This window comes from Rhipicephalus microplus, unplaced genomic scaffold (assembly GCF_043290135.1).
Source record: "Rhipicephalus microplus isolate Deutch F79 unplaced genomic scaffold, USDA_Rmic scaffold_21, whole genome shotgun sequence".
Classification (NCBI taxonomy): domain Eukaryota; kingdom Metazoa; phylum Arthropoda; class Arachnida; order Ixodida; family Ixodidae; genus Rhipicephalus; species Rhipicephalus microplus.
The window spans coordinates 3,613,691-3,636,329 of NW_027464594.1; the positions used below are offsets into that span (position 1 = coordinate 3,613,691).

The following is a 22,639-nucleotide window of genomic DNA, read 5'->3' on the forward strand; positions in this document are numbered from 1 at the left end:
GCCATTTGTGCATGAGGAACGCGGGGCACATTTCGATGCGCTTGCCATTCTGCATGTGACCTTCTAATTTGTTGCTATCGCGTTCATTGCTTCTCCGCCTTTATGGCAAAGCTGTGACTTCTTTTGAAATCTAAGTAATATTTGAACACCTTCATTAAAGGAATTTATTGCTTCACGAATCAACAATAGCAAAATTTTTTAAATCCATCAAGTTCGAGCGGAGTTGCAAAGGCTTGCAGAACGCTGTAGGTGCTTTCTCTCGTCTCGTCTCAACGAGCGCCCCGGAAGCTAAGCAAGGAAGGAAGGCATGGGAGAAAGAAGTTACCGTATTTACTCACATAATCCTCGCACTCGCATAATTCTCGCACTCCCCACATCGCCCAACAAAAATACGATTTCTTTTTTTCCTCTAGTAATTATCGCACCCCCAAAAACTGCCGCAATATTGTATTCTGCTCGTTCGAGCCACTGATGATGATAGCGCAAGCCATCTCTTAAGCATCAAGCGTATTATCATTGCACGGAGATTCGATCCAATCCAAGCCAAGCCAAAGTGGCAAGTGCACATTGCGGCGTGTTTTGTATGTTGTGTAGGTAATCTAGTCACGTTATGGGGTGATACTGAAGCTACACGGCTGCATTCAAGTTGAAAGTGATAGATCATGCACTAAACAACAGCAACAGGGCCGCCGATAGTCCCTTCGAAGTCTACGAGTTCTGTATTCGCTACTGGTGACGGCTGCTGAAAGCCACCAAGATGCGTTGGGGCTGCCATGTGCCTAAAACTGGGATTGATGGTAAACTTTATTTCTTCAGAAGGAAACTGCGGACGATTTTGTTGAATAGCCATCAGCCCAACACTGAAGTCCTACACTTATCTTTTGAGGGCTCCTGTTAAGCGACGAACGCTACCGCTACACCCGCAACGGCCGCAAGCTTTGCGTATGGTATCCTAATTCTCGACTATTTGCTTCCACTTTTTGTGTCTCAAATAAGCCTTGCTTTTCAAAGCTTGCTGTTAGTTGCTGGTATGAGAATTTCGATTTGCAGCCACTTCGTTTTCTTTTCACTCTGTACGTTTTCGTGGAAAGATTTCCCCGCGTAATTCTCGCACCCCCCAACTTTGCATCGGTTTTCCGCCAAACAAAGTGCGAGGATTATGCGAGTAAATACGGTACGTCCCTTGCACATCGTGACCTTGAGCCCTTTATTTTTTTCCTGAGTCCCACGGACCACGAGCAAGCGCGCAGGCCCGTTGCGACGTACCACGGTGGCTGCGGTAGCTGTGCAGCACACGATGCTAAATTCAGCCAATGGTTACATGGCGCAGTCATTCAGGTTTATGCCATCATTTGTTGAGAGAGCCGATCGTAGTTTCTAGGCCACGCACTGCAGTTATAATATTTGACTCACATGCTCTCAGGAGTCACGACTACCGATGAGCAGCGTTCTCTGACCAAGCTTCATGAAGAGGTCTTGCTGGGCCCTTTTAATAATAAAGGGCAGAGCAGCTAACTCTCAGGAACCCTTTTGTAGCCTAGGAATTGAGTTGTACTCAGTGCATCCACTATGTTGAAGAACTTAAATTTTCGTATTAATGGGATAAATAAATTCTTTTTACCAGTACCAGTGTGACTACATACTTTATATGCACAGACCCTGTATACAACAGCAGCACCTTTTATGACTGCTACGGCGAGGGTTTCGATGCGCTGCTGAAACCACGCAGCCCTTACCGCTTGTGCCTGTGTGGTGTGCGCCAGGCACGAATCTGGCTCAGTTTGGTGTCCGAGAGCCGCAGGTCCAGGGGAAGCTCGGGCATCCACACCAGGAAAGCAGCCTGGCCTGTGTATGTTCCATACTTGACCAGCACAGTTGCGTTCTGCGAACCCCGCACTTCAGAGCCGTCCAGGTACACCGAAGTGCACGATGGTGAGACCTGCGTGAATAAGGCCACGCCATGCAATCAATAGAGTGGGCAAGGGTTTATCTTTTCACGAGAATATGTGCAACATGCTTAGCCAGCCAAGAACAACTGGGTAGATATGAGTGAAACCCCTGTGCTATGATCAAGGCACAGGCGTTTCACTTTTCTTTGTGTAATGCATTTTCGTGATGCCTGTACGTCATGTGCCTGTACTTTTAAGGCGTGTAAAACTTGTACAGCTCCTTATAAAAAAAGTCTAGATGAATTTATTCATTCCAAACTATGTCCAAAAAAAATAATGAAATGTGCAAGACTACATCGATCTTTCATTAAACCATGAAACAGTGTGCACAGTTTTCATGTCACTGCATATATAATTATTCAAGCAATATATCCCTCCCTTGCCATACTTTAGTAAAATATTGCTGGGTGATTCCACGAGAGATCGACACGTGTCCAAAAGTTGATATTTTAGATTTCATTGAGTATTTTATATTTCGTGCACCTCTCACCAGGTAGCCCAAAAGTCAACTTCGTTTTATGATTAACGGCATAACTTACGAGAAAAAAATATCAAACTTCACCAACACGGAGGCACCAATTTCGTCACCTGTCATTTTCGAAAATTGCAGATGCTATAAAAAAACAAATATTTTTGTTTCAAGGAAGATATTTTTTACCTGAAATGTATGTCTAATGAAGAAAGAATTCATACGATTTCAAGTTTGCAGACCTTAATTAAGAAAATAGCTTTTAAAAATGTCTAATTTTGCAACAGTTTAAAATAAGTTACGTACTCCCCATTTTTTTGCTCCGAAAACAATGCAAGCAGTGTTTTCAAACTTAACACGTTTTAAGGATATAGTGTGTTCATTAGGTACATAAATTATTGCTGCCGTAGGACAAATGTAAATTTTTATATATTGCCTCAAAGTTCTCATAATGGCAAAAGTGTACTCCACTGAAATTTCAATAATAAAAAAATCTCATCTTCGATTTTTCTTAAAATCTCGTAAATAGACAACCGAAGGCCATCATACAGTAGTATAGAAAAACATGTTGCATTACTTTGTTTTTAGCGACAATATTCGTGGTACAAATCAGAGCTTTTCGAGAATGCGCAGATAAGTTGAGAAATCTAGAAATCGGAACGGAAAAGTGGCAATGAGCTTCAAACGCGAGTAAACGTGACCGAATTTGGTGAAGAAAGGCTGTTTTAGCACTGTGACAAATACGTACCCATGAAGGCGCGTTTATGCTCCTGATAACACAGCTCTAATGGAGGAAACCTTCGACGCTGTAACTCAGTTGCAAAACATCTGTCTATATTTGCAGATAAACTCAAACATGAAAATGTTCCAATGCAAGTGTTGGGTCTCGCTAGAAAAAGCATATGCGCTTGAAGTACCCTCACTGGTATTTTGGTGGTGACTGCGTGAAACAAGAGATGCGCTCAAAATGGCTGCATCTTTTGCAGATCACATTTAGCAGTGCATGATGCTAACAAAACTCGACCACGATCAGTGCCCTCAGATGTGCTTAGCCAAACATGCCAAGAACGTATGCCTGGAACATGTGGCAACGATTTCCACTGGCTCTTCTTAAACTGACGGAATGTTTCTAGCTCGTCTGCATTTGCACACAGCAGCTTGACATTGTTGAGCTTCGCGCTCATTTGCGACACCATTTGGGATGCTGACATAATCACAGCTGAGCTTGCCGCTCTGAGGTTGCAGAGTGTAGCCTGATGCTTTAGTAGGCCACCAACGCCCTCACAAGAGTTCTTGCCATGTCCTGTGGCCGAAAAAATCCACTTTGTTGATATATGATCTTTCTGACATAACTCGAACAACTGGTACTTGTTTTTGAAGTGACTGCATGCACCATCAGAAACATAAGTAACATGCGTGTCAGGCTTAAGTTGTTCCTTCATATAGTTGTGGATTATTTGTAGAGCAAAACAGGCATGTGCAGCATCATAGCATGTGTCATCACTGATTTGATTGAATCCTTGTGAAACTTTGAATTGATTGCTTCCTTGTGATGACACACGTGAATATAGACACCTTTCGTTTGTGCCAGTGATAACGACTGTACCTCATTCGGTAAAATGGCTGTTCAATTTTCGGCGAAATCAAAGTGACAAATGCAAGATTCTTTTTCTTGATTCTCATTCGCCTGGCGTATTGCTGATTCTTGAATGTATCTTATGTAATCATGGGTAATCCACTTCACAAACCATAGACTTAGCTCTCACAGAAAAGCACTTGCCTGGGCTGTTTTTTTTACTAGATCGCCATTTTCCCATACTGCATAGGCTACCTCAATATCTTCAGGGATTCCTAAACATGTGGCTGTCAGAGTGTCCTCCTTAGCACAATAGTCACAATGGCCTAAAAAACAATCACTTGTAAGGGAGCAGCAAAGACATAGTTCTTTCAAGAAATCCGCCGTGTAGGCACCATCGGTGACGTCTTGTAGGGCAGAAACACACTCCGTAGCATTAGCACAGTATATACGAAGGCACACTTCTTGGTGTGGTGCAAGAAGAACCCACTTCGGCCTCAGTGAATAAAACTTTGAGAGCCCAATAGACGTGTTCGGATTAGCTTCTCTAAAGAGACGGTAAGCCTCTTGCACCAAACGGGTCATAAACCTTTTCGAAACAAGCTCCTTTTTTCCGTCAATGATAACAGATACATCTTTTTTGTTGGGACTCTGCCGAGAGCAGCTACACTCATCTTTGGAGTAGTAAGCCATAGCTGCCTGGACGTCCATTGGGTTCAGCCGTGTCCTTTTTACCGCATTTGGTGCTGACCATATCCCGTGCTTTGCGCGCCAGCATCGGGACCTGTATATCATGTAAGCTGAGAAGTTTGGTATAAGCGCTTGGAGTTTTTGGCGCTCTATATCGCTCGGCAACAGTGTCAACAAACGCATGCACTCTTGATACGAAGAACACGCTTCATAGTCTTGCTTGAAGTTCTTGAACCACTGGGCACACACACTGCATTTTAGATCTGATGGTTGAAAGTGGGGGTTACACACGTTACGGTGGCATTTCACGGTTACTGTAGAATTGCTGCTAAGTTGTCTTGGCTCTGCATGAACTTTGCTATTTTGCGCATGCAGCTTCTCCAGTCGCATATGTGACAATGCTTCAGGCGTGTTTACACACCCCTCTTGACTTCTGCCTTTTTCTTCTTCCGGCAAAAACTCTTCAGCTGTTTCAGCTAAGAAGCCATTAGACGAAGACAGCATATCTGTGAAGCGTCTGAAGCAGTTCTGGCAGACGTGGTAGTTGTTATGTGCATGGCGGGCAGCTTTCGGCAAAAGCTTCTGGAGGGCAAACAGGCCAATGTCTTCGACCTTGCGGAAATTTTTTTGATAAGGTATTTTCTTTTTATGCAACATGAGGTAATCTGAACAAAAAAACTCTATCCCGGCTGAAGTGGTCAGCCATCGCCACGCTCCTTGAGGCTCAAATTACTGGCATGCAACTATGCATGAAACCAGCCGCACGAAAGTGATCTATCTGTCGTCTGTTCCTATGTCTCTCACCTTTAATGAGAGCAGACGTAAAACAGCGTGTGCAAGTATCCACAGTGCGAGTGCAAAACTGAAGCACAGTACGTTAAAATGAATTTCACAATGTTTTTGTCAATAAAATTATGGGAGGCGTAATCTTTGTCCCTAATTTGAACCATATGATCTAAAGCATTGCCTCCGAGATGCGGCGCACAGCAATTCATCTGTAGAACAGACGACGGATGATAACTTGCCCTAAAGCGTGTTCTTCAGTCTAATGCGGCAGTCTTCGTGCCCCAAATGATAAAAATTTGTTATGAATCATTTATGAACTCATTCAACATTCAATTCTCTTACCCAACGTGTTGCAAACACATGGCCGTCACAGCAGCTCCATCTGTGTGTCAGTAATGGAGAGGCACCACATATTAGAAGTCTCAGTGCTCTACGTATAAGAGTGAATTCAGATACTGTAGAATATCGTGTTCAAAATAGTTACTCCTATCTGCTAAAACAGCCTTTCTTCACCAAATGCGGTCATGTTTACTCACGCTTGAAGCTCATTGCCACTTTTCCGTTCCGATTTCTAGATGTCTCAACTTATCAGCGCATTCTCGAAAAGCTCTGATTTGTACCACGAATATTGTCGCTAAAAACATAGTAATGCAACACGTTTTTTTATATTACTGTATGATGGCCTTTGGTTGTCTAATTACGAGATTTTAAGAAAAATCGAAGATGGGGGTTTTTTTATTATTCAAATTTCAGTGGAGTACACTTTTGCCAATATGAGAATTTTGAGACAATATATAAAGATTTACATTTGCCCTATGGCAGCAATAATTTATGTACCTAATGAACACACTATATCCTTAAAACGTGTCAAGTTTGAAAACACTGCTTGCATTATTTTTGGAGCAAAAAATGGGGAATACGTAACTTATTTTGAACTGTTGCAAAATTAGACATTTTTAAAAGCTATTTTCTTAAGGTCTGCAAACTTGAAACCGTATGAATTCTTTCTTCAATAGACATACATTTCAGGTAAAAAATATCTTCCTTGAAACAAAAATATTTGTCTTTTTATAGCATCTGCAATTTTCGAAAATGACAGGTGACGAAATTGATGCCTCCCTGTTGGTGAAGTTTGATATTTTGTTTTCTCGTAAGTTATGCCGTTAATCATAAAACGAAGTTAACTTTCGGGCTACCTGGTGAGAGGTGCACGAAATATAAAATACTCAATGAAATTTAAAATATCAACTTTTGGACCCGTGTCGATCTCTTGTGGAATCACCCTGCTGTAACTGCACTAGCACTGATATTTCGTTGTGTCTGGATCAAGCAAGTATTTCGAGAAAGAAATGTAACTGAAAGGCCACCTATTACTGGCCTCAGTATTACTGGTGTACCACTTGGCTTTAGCAAAGTTCATATGGCTCACTATTTTAGTGTGTTGTTGTGCTTACTGTGTAGTAAAATTTAGTGCATTGTTGTGCTTAATTTGTAGTGCGTGTTATGTTGTACACACCAATAAGTGCTGTCCAAAGTTACAGGCAAAAACTATGACTCTGAGCTATTAAATCTATGACCAGCATCATTATTCTTTACTGGTTTTGAAAAAAATCATGTACGATAAAAGGCTGTGTATGTACACTCAAACCTCAATACAGTGAAATCTCGGTGTAACGAACTTCCGGAGGCCACGGCAATTTGTTCGTTATTTTGAAAGGTCGTTACAGTGAAAGCCCTAAAATTAACCATAAAAACTTATTTTCCACCGTCCAAAACGACTTGACTTTACAAGAATGGGTCCTTGAACTCCTTCTTCACGAGAAAAAAAAATGCACAAGTGAACACCAAAAAATGCACGTTTACTTTAAAGAAGTTTTTTTTTGTTTTTTTTATGTGTGCAGCACTAACTTTGCCTGACGATAGTTATAGCGCGAGAACAAAATGACAACACAGAGACAAGAAGGACACGAAGTACATGAAGGTCCTTCTTGTCTTTGTGTCGCCGTATTGTAGTCGCGCTATAACTATCATCATGTCATACCAACTAGCCCAAGCTGCCTCACTTCTAAGTTACAAACTTTGCAGCGCGAAGGTCCCTAGCTCATCTACATTCCTGGGGTGCGATTCGGTTCTTTGGTCACAACAGCCTGCTTTTCGCCTTCCAGTTGCCAAAGACTATCTCGCTAAGCGAAACCTGCTTCCGCTTCCTGGTCTCATTGAGATGAACCCATTTGTAGTTGCACGGCAGCGCGAACACAGACTTGCTTTGTGGATGCGATAAGTAATCACCAAAAAGAGGTGAACATGACTGACAAACCAGGCCTCCTAGGGCACATGTAGAAGTGACAAAGAAAGGGAAACCCAAAGCGTTGTGGCTGTCATCGCCTCTTCCTAAGAAAAAAAAAGTGCTATAAAAAAGATTCTTCGCGTGTCTGTTTCTGCTCCCTCGCTTCTCAGGTTTTTCGCGCCCATGCTTTCTGTTTCACAACTTCCACTCTGCTTCGCTGTCCTTGCTCTCCCGTGTTGCCCTCACCCCTCGCCTTTGCGCTTCTAAACCTAAGGCATCGGCGTTTCGACAAAAAGAAAAAAAAGAAAGTCGTCCTTTCGTTTTTTTTCCTCCCTTTGTACTGTCACACGTGTCCCGAGAAGCAAGGCGTCCATTCGCTGTGTCATCTGCTTGCGCACCGCTCCGGTGGTCGCGACGGATTCAGAACTTTTGTAGTACTAAGGCGTTGTTAATATAATGTGGAACTAAATTAATGCTCGTTATTCTGAAAAGATTGGTATTCTGAAGTATGCAGTAGTGAAATAATTTTACATTGAAACTTGTATTAGCAGTCGGCACTAGATGTTTTTTTAAAGTTTGTTATTCAAAAAAGTTTGTTAATGTGGGGTTTGTTCTTCCGAGAATTCACTGTATAAGAAACCCGGGAATAGTGAAATATTGGTTATACTGAAGCAGAGTAAAAATAATCTTGCGATCGATGTAGTGTTAGGAATAAATGTTTTAAAGTAAATTTTTCCATATAACAAACCTATTTTCGTGTGTAAGATGCAACTTTGTTAAAATGAGGTCTGAGAGTAGTTCAGACCAGCATGCAGCGTAATGTGGAATTTGTGGACAGCGAAAGCAGAAACAAGTTTCCATCTGTATATAACCCAAAGCCTAATAACTGAAATCTCTATATCGTCCAATAACTGGAAGCATTTATTAGCACTGCATTTGAATATTAAGGGAAGATGCGGGTTGAAAAACGAGAATTTTCTAAAAAAATTATCGATTTTTTGTTTTCACCTGTTTTGTTAAGATTAGTACCTCTACTATTCTGAAAAAAAAAAAAAAATCTATGTCGAGAATCAACTGGAAATGCTTTAAAATTGCGTCTGATGAGCACAAGGTGGCTGTCAAAAGGCCGAAAGTGTGTCATCTTCGAGCACCTTGCCGCTGATAATGCGCCGCTGCTCGCCATTGTCGACCGCATGAGGCGAAGAACCGAGCCTCACTCTTCAAATAGCGACGGTTTCCCGCGCTGCTGCAACGCAAGAAATAATAAAGAGAAGCGCACTTTTGCCGCCTTTTTCGAGCGTCGCGACTGGCTTTTAAATCACGTGGTACGGATCGGGAGCCGCCATTGGCCGCTGCGCGCCTGTGTGTACTGTGAAGCCTACTTGCAGGATCCGTGTCTCGTCGAGCAGCACAGCTGAACAACGCTTTTCTCGAGTGCTTATTCGTTATGGACGAAGAAAGCCGTAGGAAGCGCGGTCACCGGCCTGTGAAGTTTCACGCGGCGCACAAATTTCGAGGACGCCGGCGCAAATCAAAGTCGAACACTCAAACCACGAAAAGATCGTCTGCTGCCGCAAAACGTAGTGGCAATGACGCCGATGCGCCCGACGAGTTTGCCGCGGCATTCGAATATGTGAGTGCCTCCCAGAAAAAGATCGGACTCTTCGAAGACGAAGAAAAATCACAGGACGACGAGTCTTCGTTGATTGCTGATGTGACAGCACTGAACATGCTTGTGCGCGGTGCAATGTGTCCGTCGTGTCGCCATTTGGGATTACGTGTCTGGGAACCGGCCGACAAGCGGAAAGGACTTGCATCGTTCGTCGAACTCCACTGCCCAAACAGTGAGTGCCCCGAGACTATTCTTTCGGCGACATATACTTCGCGGCGAGTAGCTTCAGGCGGGGAGGCCAGCGTGAGCGTGGCGGGTGACGGACTGACCGCGAGGAGAACATACGACAGCGGGAGCTCGCGCGATAGCTACGCTGTCAACGTGAAAGATCCATGAGGGCCAAACCTATGGTGCTGGCGCATTTTAATGGCAGTGGTCACTACAAGGAGGATTTTTCTTTCTTGTGTACAAATTTCGTCGCATTCAATGACATCTTTGATAAATAAACATGCAATTTTGACTTTAAAACTTCTTTTTCTCAAAACACAAATTTTGCCATTTTTGTCAATGTGCCCCTCCTTTTTCGGGTACTTCTGGTGCTCAGATCTGCATGAAATTTTTCCCAAATTTTTTCCAAAGTACGAGAAATGCAATTATCTTGTTTAAGTTTCAATATTCTTTTTATATAATAAAAAAAAGTTATGTAAACTTTTACTAGGGTAGGAGAAATATGAACTTCCCACGTTAAAATTTTTCACGTCTGGTACATATTTTGTATGGACTTCCAAATTAGTTGTTTGCATTCCACACTTCATTTGAAACATTATGAACTATCAATTGTAAAAAATTAATGAAGTTTAGGTATGAAAAGAGGGGGGGCAAAGGGCTTAAGTTTTTCACTTTGTCATGTTGCAAAACTAAAAGTATGCAACTTGCAAGACAACTCATTATATATTCGAAATCAGCATAAAAAGTTCTATAAGCACCTCAAGTTTCATTGCTCTCGAATGAATATTAAAAAAAAAGTGTCTTCGACCCGCATCTCCCCTTAAGTCACTGTCATCCATTACAATTTTGTAGCAAAAGTCTCTTGGCTGACATGTCCTCTCATAGAAATTTTTCTTTGCCATCAAGTACATTCAACATTGACACTTCTTGAATGTGTGACAGAAAAACTTCTTGGGAAAATAGGTCCAAGAATCAGTGAACCAGGATCAGAGCACTGCTGGAGAGGTCTGTTTCAGCTACTTAACTCCAGTCACTTCAAGCTCTGCAGACTTCATGATTTGAAAGCACACAATTTGTAGCTCATCTACAGTCTAGTGTCCTGAGGAGAGCTTTGCTAATGATGTGTGTCTGATGAACAAACTGTCAGGTCATCATGCTGTTGACTCGTGTCAGGCTAGAAATGAGGGTCGTACAGGGGTTCATACACCATACTTCAATTCCAAAGTAGCCGCGCTTTTTCATTGTCTAATTCTCTTGAACTGGTACCCTTCTATCGTCACATACACATTAAGCTGCCGAAACTCCAATAGCATCACTACAAGGGTGAAAAAATGCTCGGTGCATGGCTTGCACAGCAGTTGCTTCACCAACTCAGCCAGGTGACGCTGGACAGGGTCTCGAACAAGTATCAATGGGAGCCCTAGGAGTGCTTGAGGCTGTCAACACCAGATAAACTTAATGCAGTCAAGCACCAATTCCTTGACCATCCACCCTTTCTTCCGATAATGAACAGCAACATATTTTGGAAACGTGTCTCTTTTCCGCGGGTATTTTCATACTAACCCAGTGAACCACTGATATCCTGTCAACCCCTATCAATAACATCTAATTGACATCTCCATAAGGTGCCATACTTACACTCTAAAGAGCCTACGTATATTTAACGTCCTATGCACTTTTATTTTAGACAAAAACTAGACGTCGCAAATGATGTCGCGTACACGTGCTCATAACATCAACTGCATCGCAGAACTTTCTGTCTTCCACAACCACTTTATTTGACATTTAGAATGATAAATATATACTGCCACGTAAGATCTAGAAAGTGCTCGAATATAAATGGTCATGTAATGTTTGAGCATGCGTAATGCATACACTTACACGCACGAGGAGTTTAGGCGTGCGAACAACCATAAAATTACCATGTGTGGCATTAGTGCTGCCATACATGATAGCACGAAATCATGCAACCCGAAGGTGCTTTTAAGTGTGACGCACCTTATGGACCTGGGCTGTCATCGCTTGGCGTAATGCAAGCAAAACCCCATAAAAAATAGAAAAGACGAAGCGAGAAATAGAAAAAATGGAGAAGAAAGAAATAGGAAGACGAATAGAAAAGGCAAGGGAAATAGATGAAAAAATAGAGGAGAAATAAAGACAGAAAAAACTGCAAAACAAAAAAAAGAGAGAGGAGGAAAGAAAGCTCAAGAGAAATAAAGGAGACTTTCCAGCTTCGCACTTTCTTCAGGCTTACTGCATGTGCTAGAGACCTGCGCTCCCACTGCGGTCTGGCTCTTAGCTGGTGTGCTATACTTATACACCTTCATGGCCGGGCTTAAATTTGTAGTCTGACAGCAATCTGGCAAGCCTCACCCCGCCGCAGTGGTCTCGTGGTTAAGGTACTCGGCTGCTGACCCGCAGGTCGCGGGTTAGAATTCCGGCTGCAGCGGTTGTATTTTCAATGGAGGCAAAAATGCTGTAAGCCCGTGTGCTTCTTAGACTCGAGTGCACGTTAAAGAACCCCATGTAGTCGAAATTTCCGGAGCCCTCTACTACGGTGCGTCTCCTAATCATGTGGTGATTTTGGGATGTTAAACCCCACATATCAATCAATCCGGCCAGCCTCACACCTTGGATGCTTTCTATAAAGTACAGCTGAGCGACAATGAGCAAGACCGCCATGGAACCGCAAGTGCAACACACCAACTTCATGCAGTAAGTGTGCCAAGTGCATGAAAAAACTTTTTATTTAGTAAATAACAATGTCTACGAATATATATTGAATGTCCATTCAGTGTCCAAGTGCAACGTAACTGCAACCATACTCGGCCGAGCTGTTCGTAGTAGCAGGTACATTTAATCTTTGTAATTTGGATTTCTATGGATATCTAAAAGACATTTACAATGTTCATGAGAAACATACCATGCATGTCTACACAATATTTGCGGTTCACTGGAAAGTAGGGTGGTGTCTTGTGACTGTCGGCAGCGCAGCACAGTACTACGGGGACCTGCATTTTCCCCATTTTCACTGGATTTCACAGAATCTTGACAAGATCGTGTTTATTGCACAATTAGGGCTGAAGCTGTGTTCGTATATGCTGGTGTTTGATTCGAATTGCCGATCCGACCGACTGAAAGTTCACTGATTTTCGCAGCAAAAGCACATGTTGCCACAGAAACACTTAGTAGCTCTCTGGCAGCCTCCGTCAAATCGATGAGTGTAGGCATTAAAAAAAAAAACAGGGCTGATCATAAGATGTGACACCAAGTACTCAAAGTCTGTCTGCTGAATGCCCTTCTCTCTTTCTATTTCTCTTGCCCTTGCATGGAGTAGCACAGAGATGACACAAAAATTAGTGGCTCATTGCTCTCGAATGAAGTTTGTTAGGTCATGTTGAAATTCGATAAGCACTGCATTCTTAGGCTTCCCAAAGCTACTACTTAGGCCAGTGCAAGCAAAGAGGGGCTTTCCTCCGCTTTTTCCAACTGCAAATGCTACAATAGTTCCCACAGAACTGCTGCTCTGCAACACAGCTGCCAATGATGCCAGCAATCACATTTATTTTGGACATGGCCGAGTACTACTTTTTGCCATGCCAACCTGGTGCAAAGCTGTCGGCTACAGTGCTTGTCAAGTCAGCCAGGCCACAATGGCAATCGATAAGAGCGCAGATATCTGATGATCATGATACTACCAAGAAATTCCAAACCAGATTGGTGAACCTGGGCTGCAAACTGGTTGAAATCAACATATGGTAAAATAGGGCAGAACTTTCACATCGCCATACTTGGAAAACGGCCTCGGACTATGCACAGGCTTTTAAGATAAATTCGCTTCATTACACTACAGCCTCACTGTGCGCAAGAGTACTATGTGCGTTTGCTTCAGTTAAAATCGTGCTTGCATGCATGCTGTTACAACACTGAACACGGATACAAGCTTTGCTATATTGGCGGTCTTATCGGGTTAAATCGGATCTGCTAACAATAACATTTTTTTTGTTGCACTTCTGCAATGGCTTCGCAACAGTAACAAGTGGTGAAGAAACACCTGAACAACGCGAAACAACTGCAGAAGTTGTGCAAGGCCACTACAGCGGAACCTTCTTGAAATGTTTTCCAAGGAAACTAAAGAATGAAGCATATTATATGCAAGAATCGTATTAACCAAAAGGTTGGCTGGGAGCTAAAAGAAACACACGTTAGGCTGAAAAACACACTCTGCAGAATCATATCGACACGAGTTAACAGTAGTCATCTTGTTGCACAGCCTACAAAACAACCTCGTGCTGTAAGGATTGTATTTGTGCTTCATGACGAGTGTGCTTAGGGATGTTCCACCGCAACACAAATACTACACCACAACACAACATGCGGTGATAGACGCTACTAATACTGGAGAGAACTCAGTGCTGTGCAGTGAAGAGCACTCACCTGTGGCTGTCTGTTACCAAAAAGATGACTGCCACGTAGCTTTAAGAATATGAAAGGCGTTAAATACATGCAATACATAAGGCATAGGTGGAAAATTAATATTACATGAAATTTGACATCTTTCACTTATTTGAATAACAAACTGGTAAGTTTCCCACTTTTCATGATCTCAATAGACTGGTGATGACGTGTGGTTTCGTGTATAGGCTTCAGATATCTATATAAAAAAGCACTATTTTGCAATCCTAGTTTAATATATCGGGATTGAAAAGTACATTTGAAGTTAATATAGAGCAGTACAAAATTTTTTGTGTGCGATGTGACTGCTATCGGTACAAGGCACAGTATTACTGTGATGTAGTATCAGAAGGCACCCGTAAGTACAAAAACTGCTCGTTTATTAAGAAACTTGCATCACTTGATTATAGGGAGACGCATCCTATACAATGAAGTAAAGTCCAATGAACTCTATCCATCCTCAATAGTGTGATTGTCGTAATAATTCACCTTGAGAACCGACTCGTCAGCTGAGTGGCAGGAGGACTGCAGCGTGACGTCCCCCAGAAGTCCAGACTGGCTCACCACGAACACCTTCATGGGCTGTGACACTTGTTTGCCAGTCAGCACTGCTGTGTTTAGTAGCTGATTCGACTGCAAACAATTCAGCGAGCTCCATTTAGCAATTCTGTACAGACTCTATGAGAAGTATTCCCAAAACTGTGAATGTGTGAACAGCTCATTTCAATGTCACTATTTCCTTTTTATCAATGATCTGAATGGAATACTCCTTGTGCAATCATTAGAGTCATTTAGCAATGAATGGTGAATGATCAAAAAGAACAGTGAGATAATGAGGCATTAGATGTCAGACACATGATCTTATTATGAAGCACGGCATAGTATGCTAAGCCGCCATGGCAGCTATAGAATCAAATGGGTCCTGTAGAAACCCCCCAAGTCAGGAAGCTTTATGACGAAATGAAAACATCTCATAATATCTGCACACAGATCATTTCCACTTATTTATTCATTTTCCTAGAAAAGCAAGCTTTGAAGCGGATGCCAGAAGAAATATTTTAATTTTAGCTGAATGATTTCTGACAGTGCATTACAACCATAGCTGATATTGTTGACGGTACAAATAGAAACCTAAGAGAAAATTAACCATAAGTCATGTGCAATGTTTGAGAGACAAGAAGTGAGCAGAGTTGGTCAGGGAACAAGCAGTGTCAAGGAGATCTCAGTCAAAACCAAAAAAAAATGTGCATGGGCAGGCCATGTAGCATGGAGGCAATTTAACAGCTAGTCATTAAGATTAACAGACTGTATTCCAAGAGAAGGCAAATGCAAGAAGGGGAGGCATAAAATTAGGTGGGCAGATGAGATTTAAAAGTTTCCAGGTATAATGCGGCTGCAGCAAACACAGGACTGGGTTTATTGATGAAACATGGGAGAGGTTGTTGCCCTGCAGTAGGCGTAGTCAGGCTGACGATGGTGATGACGTACACTACGCAATTAAGTCTCGCTCACCGGGACCCAACTTCATTTGGTGCTGTCTGGACGGGGCTTGACACGCGCACAATAAAAAAAATGGAAAGAGAGCAAGTACCTTGGCGACGAGGAGGACAGCCTGGACGTCGTCCTTATGGATGTCCAACCGGGAGGTGAGCTTGATGCTGTCATCGACCTCGCTGACGGTGCTGCTCACGGTGGCTGTACTGTCCACGCCGGGCAGGTCTAGGTAGCGCAGCTGCCAGGTCACCTGGCCCCCGTCTTCGTGGCCCAGCCCTTCCTCCACTTCAAAGAGCCAGTTGAGCACCTCTTCCCCACTGCGCAGCAAGGCGATAGGGAGGCCTCGCAAATCACCAACAAAACTTACCGCAAGAACCAGGTGCAACTAATTAGAGCTGTGCTATTGATTTCAAAGTTTGGATTACTCTCGAGAAAAATAGGTATGGCGCTCAAAGGACGATCCAGAGGAAAAGACTTGTTTGTCAGTTCATGGGCTCACTTTGTCCCTGTCCTTTATAGCTATTTTCATCAAACAATGAGTAAATTAGCTGGGCAATAAACACTGCTGATTTATGCACTGAATGTTAACTCGCACTCATATCACCAGAAGTTTGAAAGTTGAGCTTGTTGGTACATTTTATTGTGAGAGTAAGTAAACAGGACAGTGCACAACTGCTGGCACATAATAGCACAAGATTTCTCTGGAACTACATATACAATTCAAGCCCTTCATAAGAAACATGAACCTAGAAGCCTTTCTTATTTTTTACATGAGGTGTCTCTTAAAAGCAGGGTGCCATGCTTCGAGCTCAAACCTTACTTTAGGGTAGGCGCGGTGGTGTCTCTTATACCTTAAGTGTTTCTTCAGATCAGTGTCTCTTACAAAGGGGCCCATCGAATATCGTGTAGAAAACGACGAGTGACATTATCATCATTAGTTTAAGATCAGATCAGAACGCAGAAAAAAGAGGAGGTCGATGGTGGCCTTCGACATTGAACTTCTAATAGACAATCCACCAGATCTTGAAGATGAGTGCTCGCCGAAGACGACAGGTCGCCATCCTAATAAGTCTTCACAGCAATGCGTACAATGGCCTGCAGATTGCAAAACAAAGCCAGCCAGTCACTCGAAAAGAAACAGAAGGAAGACTACGAGGATGCTGAAAAAAACTCGTCATACTGATCGTAGCCGATGCTCTTCCGAGAAATCTGCACACGTCAGGGTTGAAGGAAATGCAGATCATATGTATTCTTTCGTCTAAGAGGAAAATTACCGAGACAGCGTCAAAGTAAAAAACGGGAAAGCTCAGATTAATGCAAAGGAAGGAGGATGATGATACCAAGGCGAATGCAGACAGGACCAACGAAAAAACTCAAGAGAACTTCTCAGAAATAGCTCCTGCAGACCCTCATGGAACACAGAACATTAATTTTCACATAAACAAAAACTGCTCATCGACCGCACCAGTCCCTCAAGGGGAACACGCCTGGGAGTGGAACAAACGTCTGAAGCACCGCTGGAAGACCAAGCACTGGTGAAGAGTCCCACTGACCTACATGGATTGACTGGGACCTTCTACACGTACTCATGAACAAAAGGTGTGTACTTAGAAACTGAGTGCATTAATGTTCTCCATCATCACTCGCTACTGTCGGGGTGCGGAGGATGTTAAATATTGTGCAGAAGACGACGAGTGACACTATCATATTTAGGATAAGATCAAATGAGAGCAAGAAATAAAGAAGAGGTCAACGGTGGGCTTCGCCATGGGGACTCCGGCTCATCCTTTTCTCAACATTTTGGTGCCGTAAAACCTGTTAGTAAAGGCCTATAGAGGTAGACAGGGTGGACTTTCATGACTTCTCCACCACATCTGTAGCCAAGAAGACTTTTGTTGAAGCCGCCGGTGGATTAATCTCATGTTCGAGGCCTAACGCTGCTCGTGACCCAGATCGTGGAGCGTAACATGTTGACGACGCCCGGTGTTACATCATGCGATGCTTTGTGACATATAGCACGGTGATGCCTTCTTCAATGCGTGGCATAGCCGGCCAGTGATTTTCTACTTTTCCCGACACTAGACGGGATTATGGAGGCCCTAATCGAAGGTGTAGTCACGTACAAAAGAACGTCATGGAAGCTATCACCAGCGTTGAAAGTCTCCTGCATATTAATCGCCCTCCAATAATGCCCGGAGCTTCATCATGCAATGCTTTGTGACGGATAACACTGTGACCCCTTCTTCACTTCGTGGCATAGCCGGCCACTCATTTTCTACGTTTCCTGACAGTGGACTGCATTGAGGAGGCCCTGATCGAGAGGCGTAGTCATGTACGAAAGACCGTCATGAAAACCATCGCCAGCGTCGAAAGTCTCCTGCATATGGGTGGCCCACCCAATAAGTGAGTAGACGAATTTTCACAGAATTTTGATTAACGAGTATAGGAAGTTCACAGAAATTGACAAGGAGGTAGAAGATGCAGCTCCCATTGATCATTTACAAGCAGAGATGGAGGAAGGCGACGATTATGTTGACCAGATTATTCGAGCAAAAGTTAGAGCAGAGTACAATATTGAAGACGCATTAAAAACTCTGCAAGCTGATCTGGCATCAATAAAAGAGTGGATTAGAACAGAAGCGAAAGGAAAAATGGGCTCCTCATCTATAGCACTAAGACCTAGCCAATGCTTCCTCAATGGTGATCTTGTCGCACAGACATTTGATGACTCGACTTCATAGCGAATAGATAGAATAGAACACACTGAAAACCGTCAGACAAGCTTTCCCTCTGCAGAAAGTGCAATCTCGGAGATCAGCACCAAAGAAAAACTTCAGAGACTAGAGACCCCTTCCAGGACTTTAGAAGTCTCATCTACCGGCTGCACCAGTGAACTGAACGACACAATAGCACCAGCTACTCAGATGTACCTGGCGGGAGAGGCCTGTATGAAAAAAAAAAAATCAGAAAGCATTTAAACTTCTAATAGACGATCCACCAATCTTAGAGATGAGTGCCCGCCGAAGATGACAGGTTGCCATCCTAATAAGTCTTCAAAGCAATGGGTACAATGGCCTGCAGATAGCAAAACAAAGCCAGCTAGTCACTCGCAATGAAACGGAAGGAAGACCACGAGGATACTGAAGAAAGCCTGTTGTACTGATCGTAGCCTATGCTCTTCGAGAAATCTGCATACATCAGGGTTGAAGGAAATGCCGATCATATGCCTTCTTTCATCTAAGAGGAAAATTACCGAGAAAGCGTCAAAGTCAAAAGCGGGAAAGCTCAGATTAATGCAAAGGAAGAAGGCCGATGATACCAAGGCGACTGCAGACAGGACCAACAAAAAAACTCGAGAAATAGCTCCTGCTGGCCCCCGTGGAACACAGAACATCACCGATTTTCACATGAACAAAAACTGCTCATCAATCGTACCAGTCCATCAAAGGGAACCCGTTATAGGCACGAGAGTGGAACAAACGTCGGAAGCACCGCTGGAAGACCAAGCACTGATGAAGAGTCCGACTGACTTGCATGAATCGACTCGAACCTAACACAAGAACTCATGAACAAAAAGTGTGTACTTAGAAATTGTGTGTGTAAGTTTTCTCCGTCACCACTCGCCACTGTTGGGGCCTGGAAGATGTTGAATATTGTGTAGAAGACGACGACTGACACTATCATCACAAGGTTAAGATCAGATCAGAACGTAGAAAAAAGAAGAGGTCAACTGTGGGCTTCGACACGAGACGGCGGCTCGTCCTTTTCTCCACAGAGCCCAACTGAACATGCGAAAATTGAGAACAGAAAAAGGCAGTGACCTGGAATTTTATGTTACATCGTGCGGCTGTATGCTGCTACTGTTCGAAAAATAAACAATTCTGAGGCAACGCAAGAACTACAGAACACGTGAGACAATTCAGGCATTTGTGATTCACAAGAAAAGTACACCCTATGTTAGCATGCCATTTATCAACTTTATGGACAAAGAACCTTGATATCTTAGTGGCATGAGTTCATAATCGAGTGCTGCATGTGTGCACTCTAGTGTCCCTTAATACATACTGCTTAATTACAAGACATTGTAAGTGATAAATTTTTATGCTTTTTGTGCTTTAGTTTGTTGCACATATGTGCTCTTCAGATAAACTCTTGCAGTTAGTCTGCAACTACATTTTCGTTGTTTTGTTCTGTCACCTAGCAGTTCTATAAATTAAAAGGGAAGCTGGCAATGTTTAGGCACATCTTGGTACATGCTTGGCAGTATAATACAAAAGCGCATATTTGAATTTTTAAATGCCACAGATGAACCATACAGCAGTGGCATCTCTGATCGTTGACAAATTGAACCAACACTCTAGGAAACAGATTTTTTAGTGATTGATAATAGGATAATTTCTTGTACAGCTAGGCTGTCTTACTCATCAGTTACACGGATCACCATAAAAATATCAAAAAGAAGGTGGCACGTACGTCTATAGAAAGATATGTACTAGGTATTAGGTGAACTTTCAAACATTATGAAAAACAGAGCTGTTAGCCTCAAAGCTAAAATCGACCTACAGTGGCTTTTCTTGTAGTGCAAGTCATAGCCCTCGCAAAAAATATGAAAGAAAAAAATCTGCTGAATTCTTTTGAGCTATAGTGGTGGCATATATATTTCAAAGAATCTCATTAAGTGTCAAATGAAGAAATATTAGGACCTAAGCTCTTAAAGCTCGAGGTAGAATGTGGGATGCCTGCAAAAAATCCCTTTTGCCGTTTGTTGTAACACGCCGCTGCTCATCAGTCACGCCCACAGGCGCAGACAACCCACGTAGCTACCGTGCGAACTTTTCCCGCTGCACAAGACAAGTGCAAGTGACGAAAGGCCCGCACTTCTACTGGGAGTGTTACGGCCAGCCTTGCCATTAGTTCTGGCACTGTAGTTCAGACATTCTTGCATGGTCTATAACATGCTATGGCTCAACTTTACACTGTCTACGTCAAGAATAGACCTCGTATCAACCAAGAAGGCCACATTAAGGCTGACTAGTTTTGCTGCTTCTTAGAAGGACCCAGAAATCATTTCGACGATTTTGTGTAAACACATTGAGTTGGTAAAGCAAGTCCTAAAAGTAATTTGATGTCTCTGCATCAACTGTGCACTTTATTACAAGATTTTAAACATGTAAATCACTGCAGGTTGCAGTGGCTCAGCCAAATGAGTTTTCAACTTCTCGTGCCTTTCACACCTAGTTCCAGTACCAGTAGCAACCGGTCACTGATCTTATAGGATATCTCAGTCTATGTCACAGAACCTTCTCTTGGCAGCGAGCATCGTCTGCTTGTGTACAACATGCTTTATGTTGATGTGAACTGAGCGTTAGTATTCGTCTAGAAGTTTCTTTTCTTGAACACAAGAAATTGACCTAGCTGTGTACATCTCTAGCGATCAATGACTTTTAAAGCTGTGACGTGTAATATTTTTTAGGAATCTGGCGAGCGGAATCACTTCAGCTCATTGCTGCAGTGATTGTCGTACTATCGCTGTGCGATCTATGCTAAGATCCATGAATCTACCGCTGTAACTTCATCTCTCAAGACACATCAACATTGCCCGAGTTTATGACTACCGGAGATTGTTTTCGAATGTGTTTGGGTTCGCATGCCTTAGCAGCTCGTCACCGTACAGGAGAATAGCATAAGGTCAGCTCGTAGTGCTGCGGCACCTGTTGGAACAGATATCAACCTCTTTGCGATCTCATTGCTGTTGCCAGACGGCGTGTGTGCTGCCGGGCACACTCCTCTATGGCCTCTGAGATTGCCCACAACCATTCAGTGTGCAATATCGGAGGCGCTGACTAGGTGAAGCTCAAACCATCGAGCGCACTCATGAGAGCGCTGTGATGGCCAGCGATGCCAACATGTCTCATGAGTTCAGGCAAGGCAAGGATGAAAAGGAGGGTGTAGATAGAATTGTCCGTAACGTACCTGTTACATGGCGTGTAACTAAATTTGTGGAGTGAATTATTTGATGATACGCTAGCTTATACACTGACAAGACTTACCGTTTCATGTTCTCTTTAGTCTTTACACGTATAGTGCCAACTCGTCTTTTTTTTTTAAGCTATAAGTGAGATCAGGTTGGTTTAAAGTTCGGTTTGTGGGGTTCAACGTGCCAAAACAACTTGCGCTTTGAGAGACGCCGTAGTTAATGGCTACAAATAATTTGGACCACCTGGGGTGCTCAGACGTGCACAGACATCACACAGTAATTGGGGCTCTAGCGTTTGACTTCCATCAAAACGCGACTGCCATGATAAGCACCCAATCAGCGTCTTTCATGTAAGCACATAAAAAAAGGTCCATCCTGAATGTTCTTTCAAAAGAAAAGTCCGAAAACTAAAACTGCGTTGTTTTGGCTTATCGTGTGGGCTGGAGGTTCAAAGAAACAAAAGTTAATGCTAGGCAAAGCGAACGGTAAGAGCACAAGTCTGCCAATGCGCAAGACACTAATTATAAGGTATTCTTCATGCCATACAAAAACGTCCAAGCGGCTTGGAGGGTTCGTACTAATCGAACTCACCGGTCTTCATATAATTACGGTGTCCACAAGAGTTATAAGTGACACCTAAGGACAACAACATGAATCATTTTCTTGACAATCTTCAGACCTTTCGGGCAGGGCAGTGTCCTCGCTGAGGCGAGTGACAGTCACAGTTGCAGACGTCTGCTTAGAGTTGGTGTCCACTGCAACGTTCCATGACTGCTTGGCTGTTGGTTGCACCTGAAGAATCCTCAGCCCAGGTTTGACTTTTGCCCTGTCAAGAGAGAGTACAGATAACACCCCTATTAGTGCTCTTGTTGCTTGCATATAATCCACTCTCCGGCCATAACACTGAACTTTCTGTATCTGCGATGACTGCCAGTTAAGCTTGTTGCTATAATTTCATGATGAAACAAGCACCAATATGTACAAAGACTTAGGAAAGTCACAGGACGAAGTGCTTAATAGCAACTAAATATTTTTATTTCGGAAAGAACAGTCTTATATAACGCACATGCACATCACGACAAACCACCCCTGTTATCACGAACAGGGTGAATCAAC

At 43.0% G+C, this 22,639-nt stretch overlaps 1 protein-coding gene across 1 annotated transcript in view; it reads right to left on the reverse strand.

Moving 5' to 3' along the window:
- Nucleotides 1–22,639, reverse strand: part of LOC119173215 (transmembrane protein 132C dtn) — a 60,986-nt gene that overhangs the window by 25,181 nt on the left and 13,166 nt on the right. Inside the window, exons 5-8 of the mRNA XM_037424166.2 lie at nt 22,203–22,349; nt 15,644–15,863; nt 14,542–14,685; nt 1,737–1,939 (exon numbers count right to left, since the gene is read on the reverse strand). Of these exons, the coding sequence (XP_037280063.2) occupies nt 1,737–1,939; nt 14,542–14,685; nt 15,644–15,863; nt 22,203–22,349 (714 nt within the window). The remainder of the gene's footprint in view (nt 1–1,736; nt 1,940–14,541; nt 14,686–15,643; nt 15,864–22,202; nt 22,350–22,639) is intronic.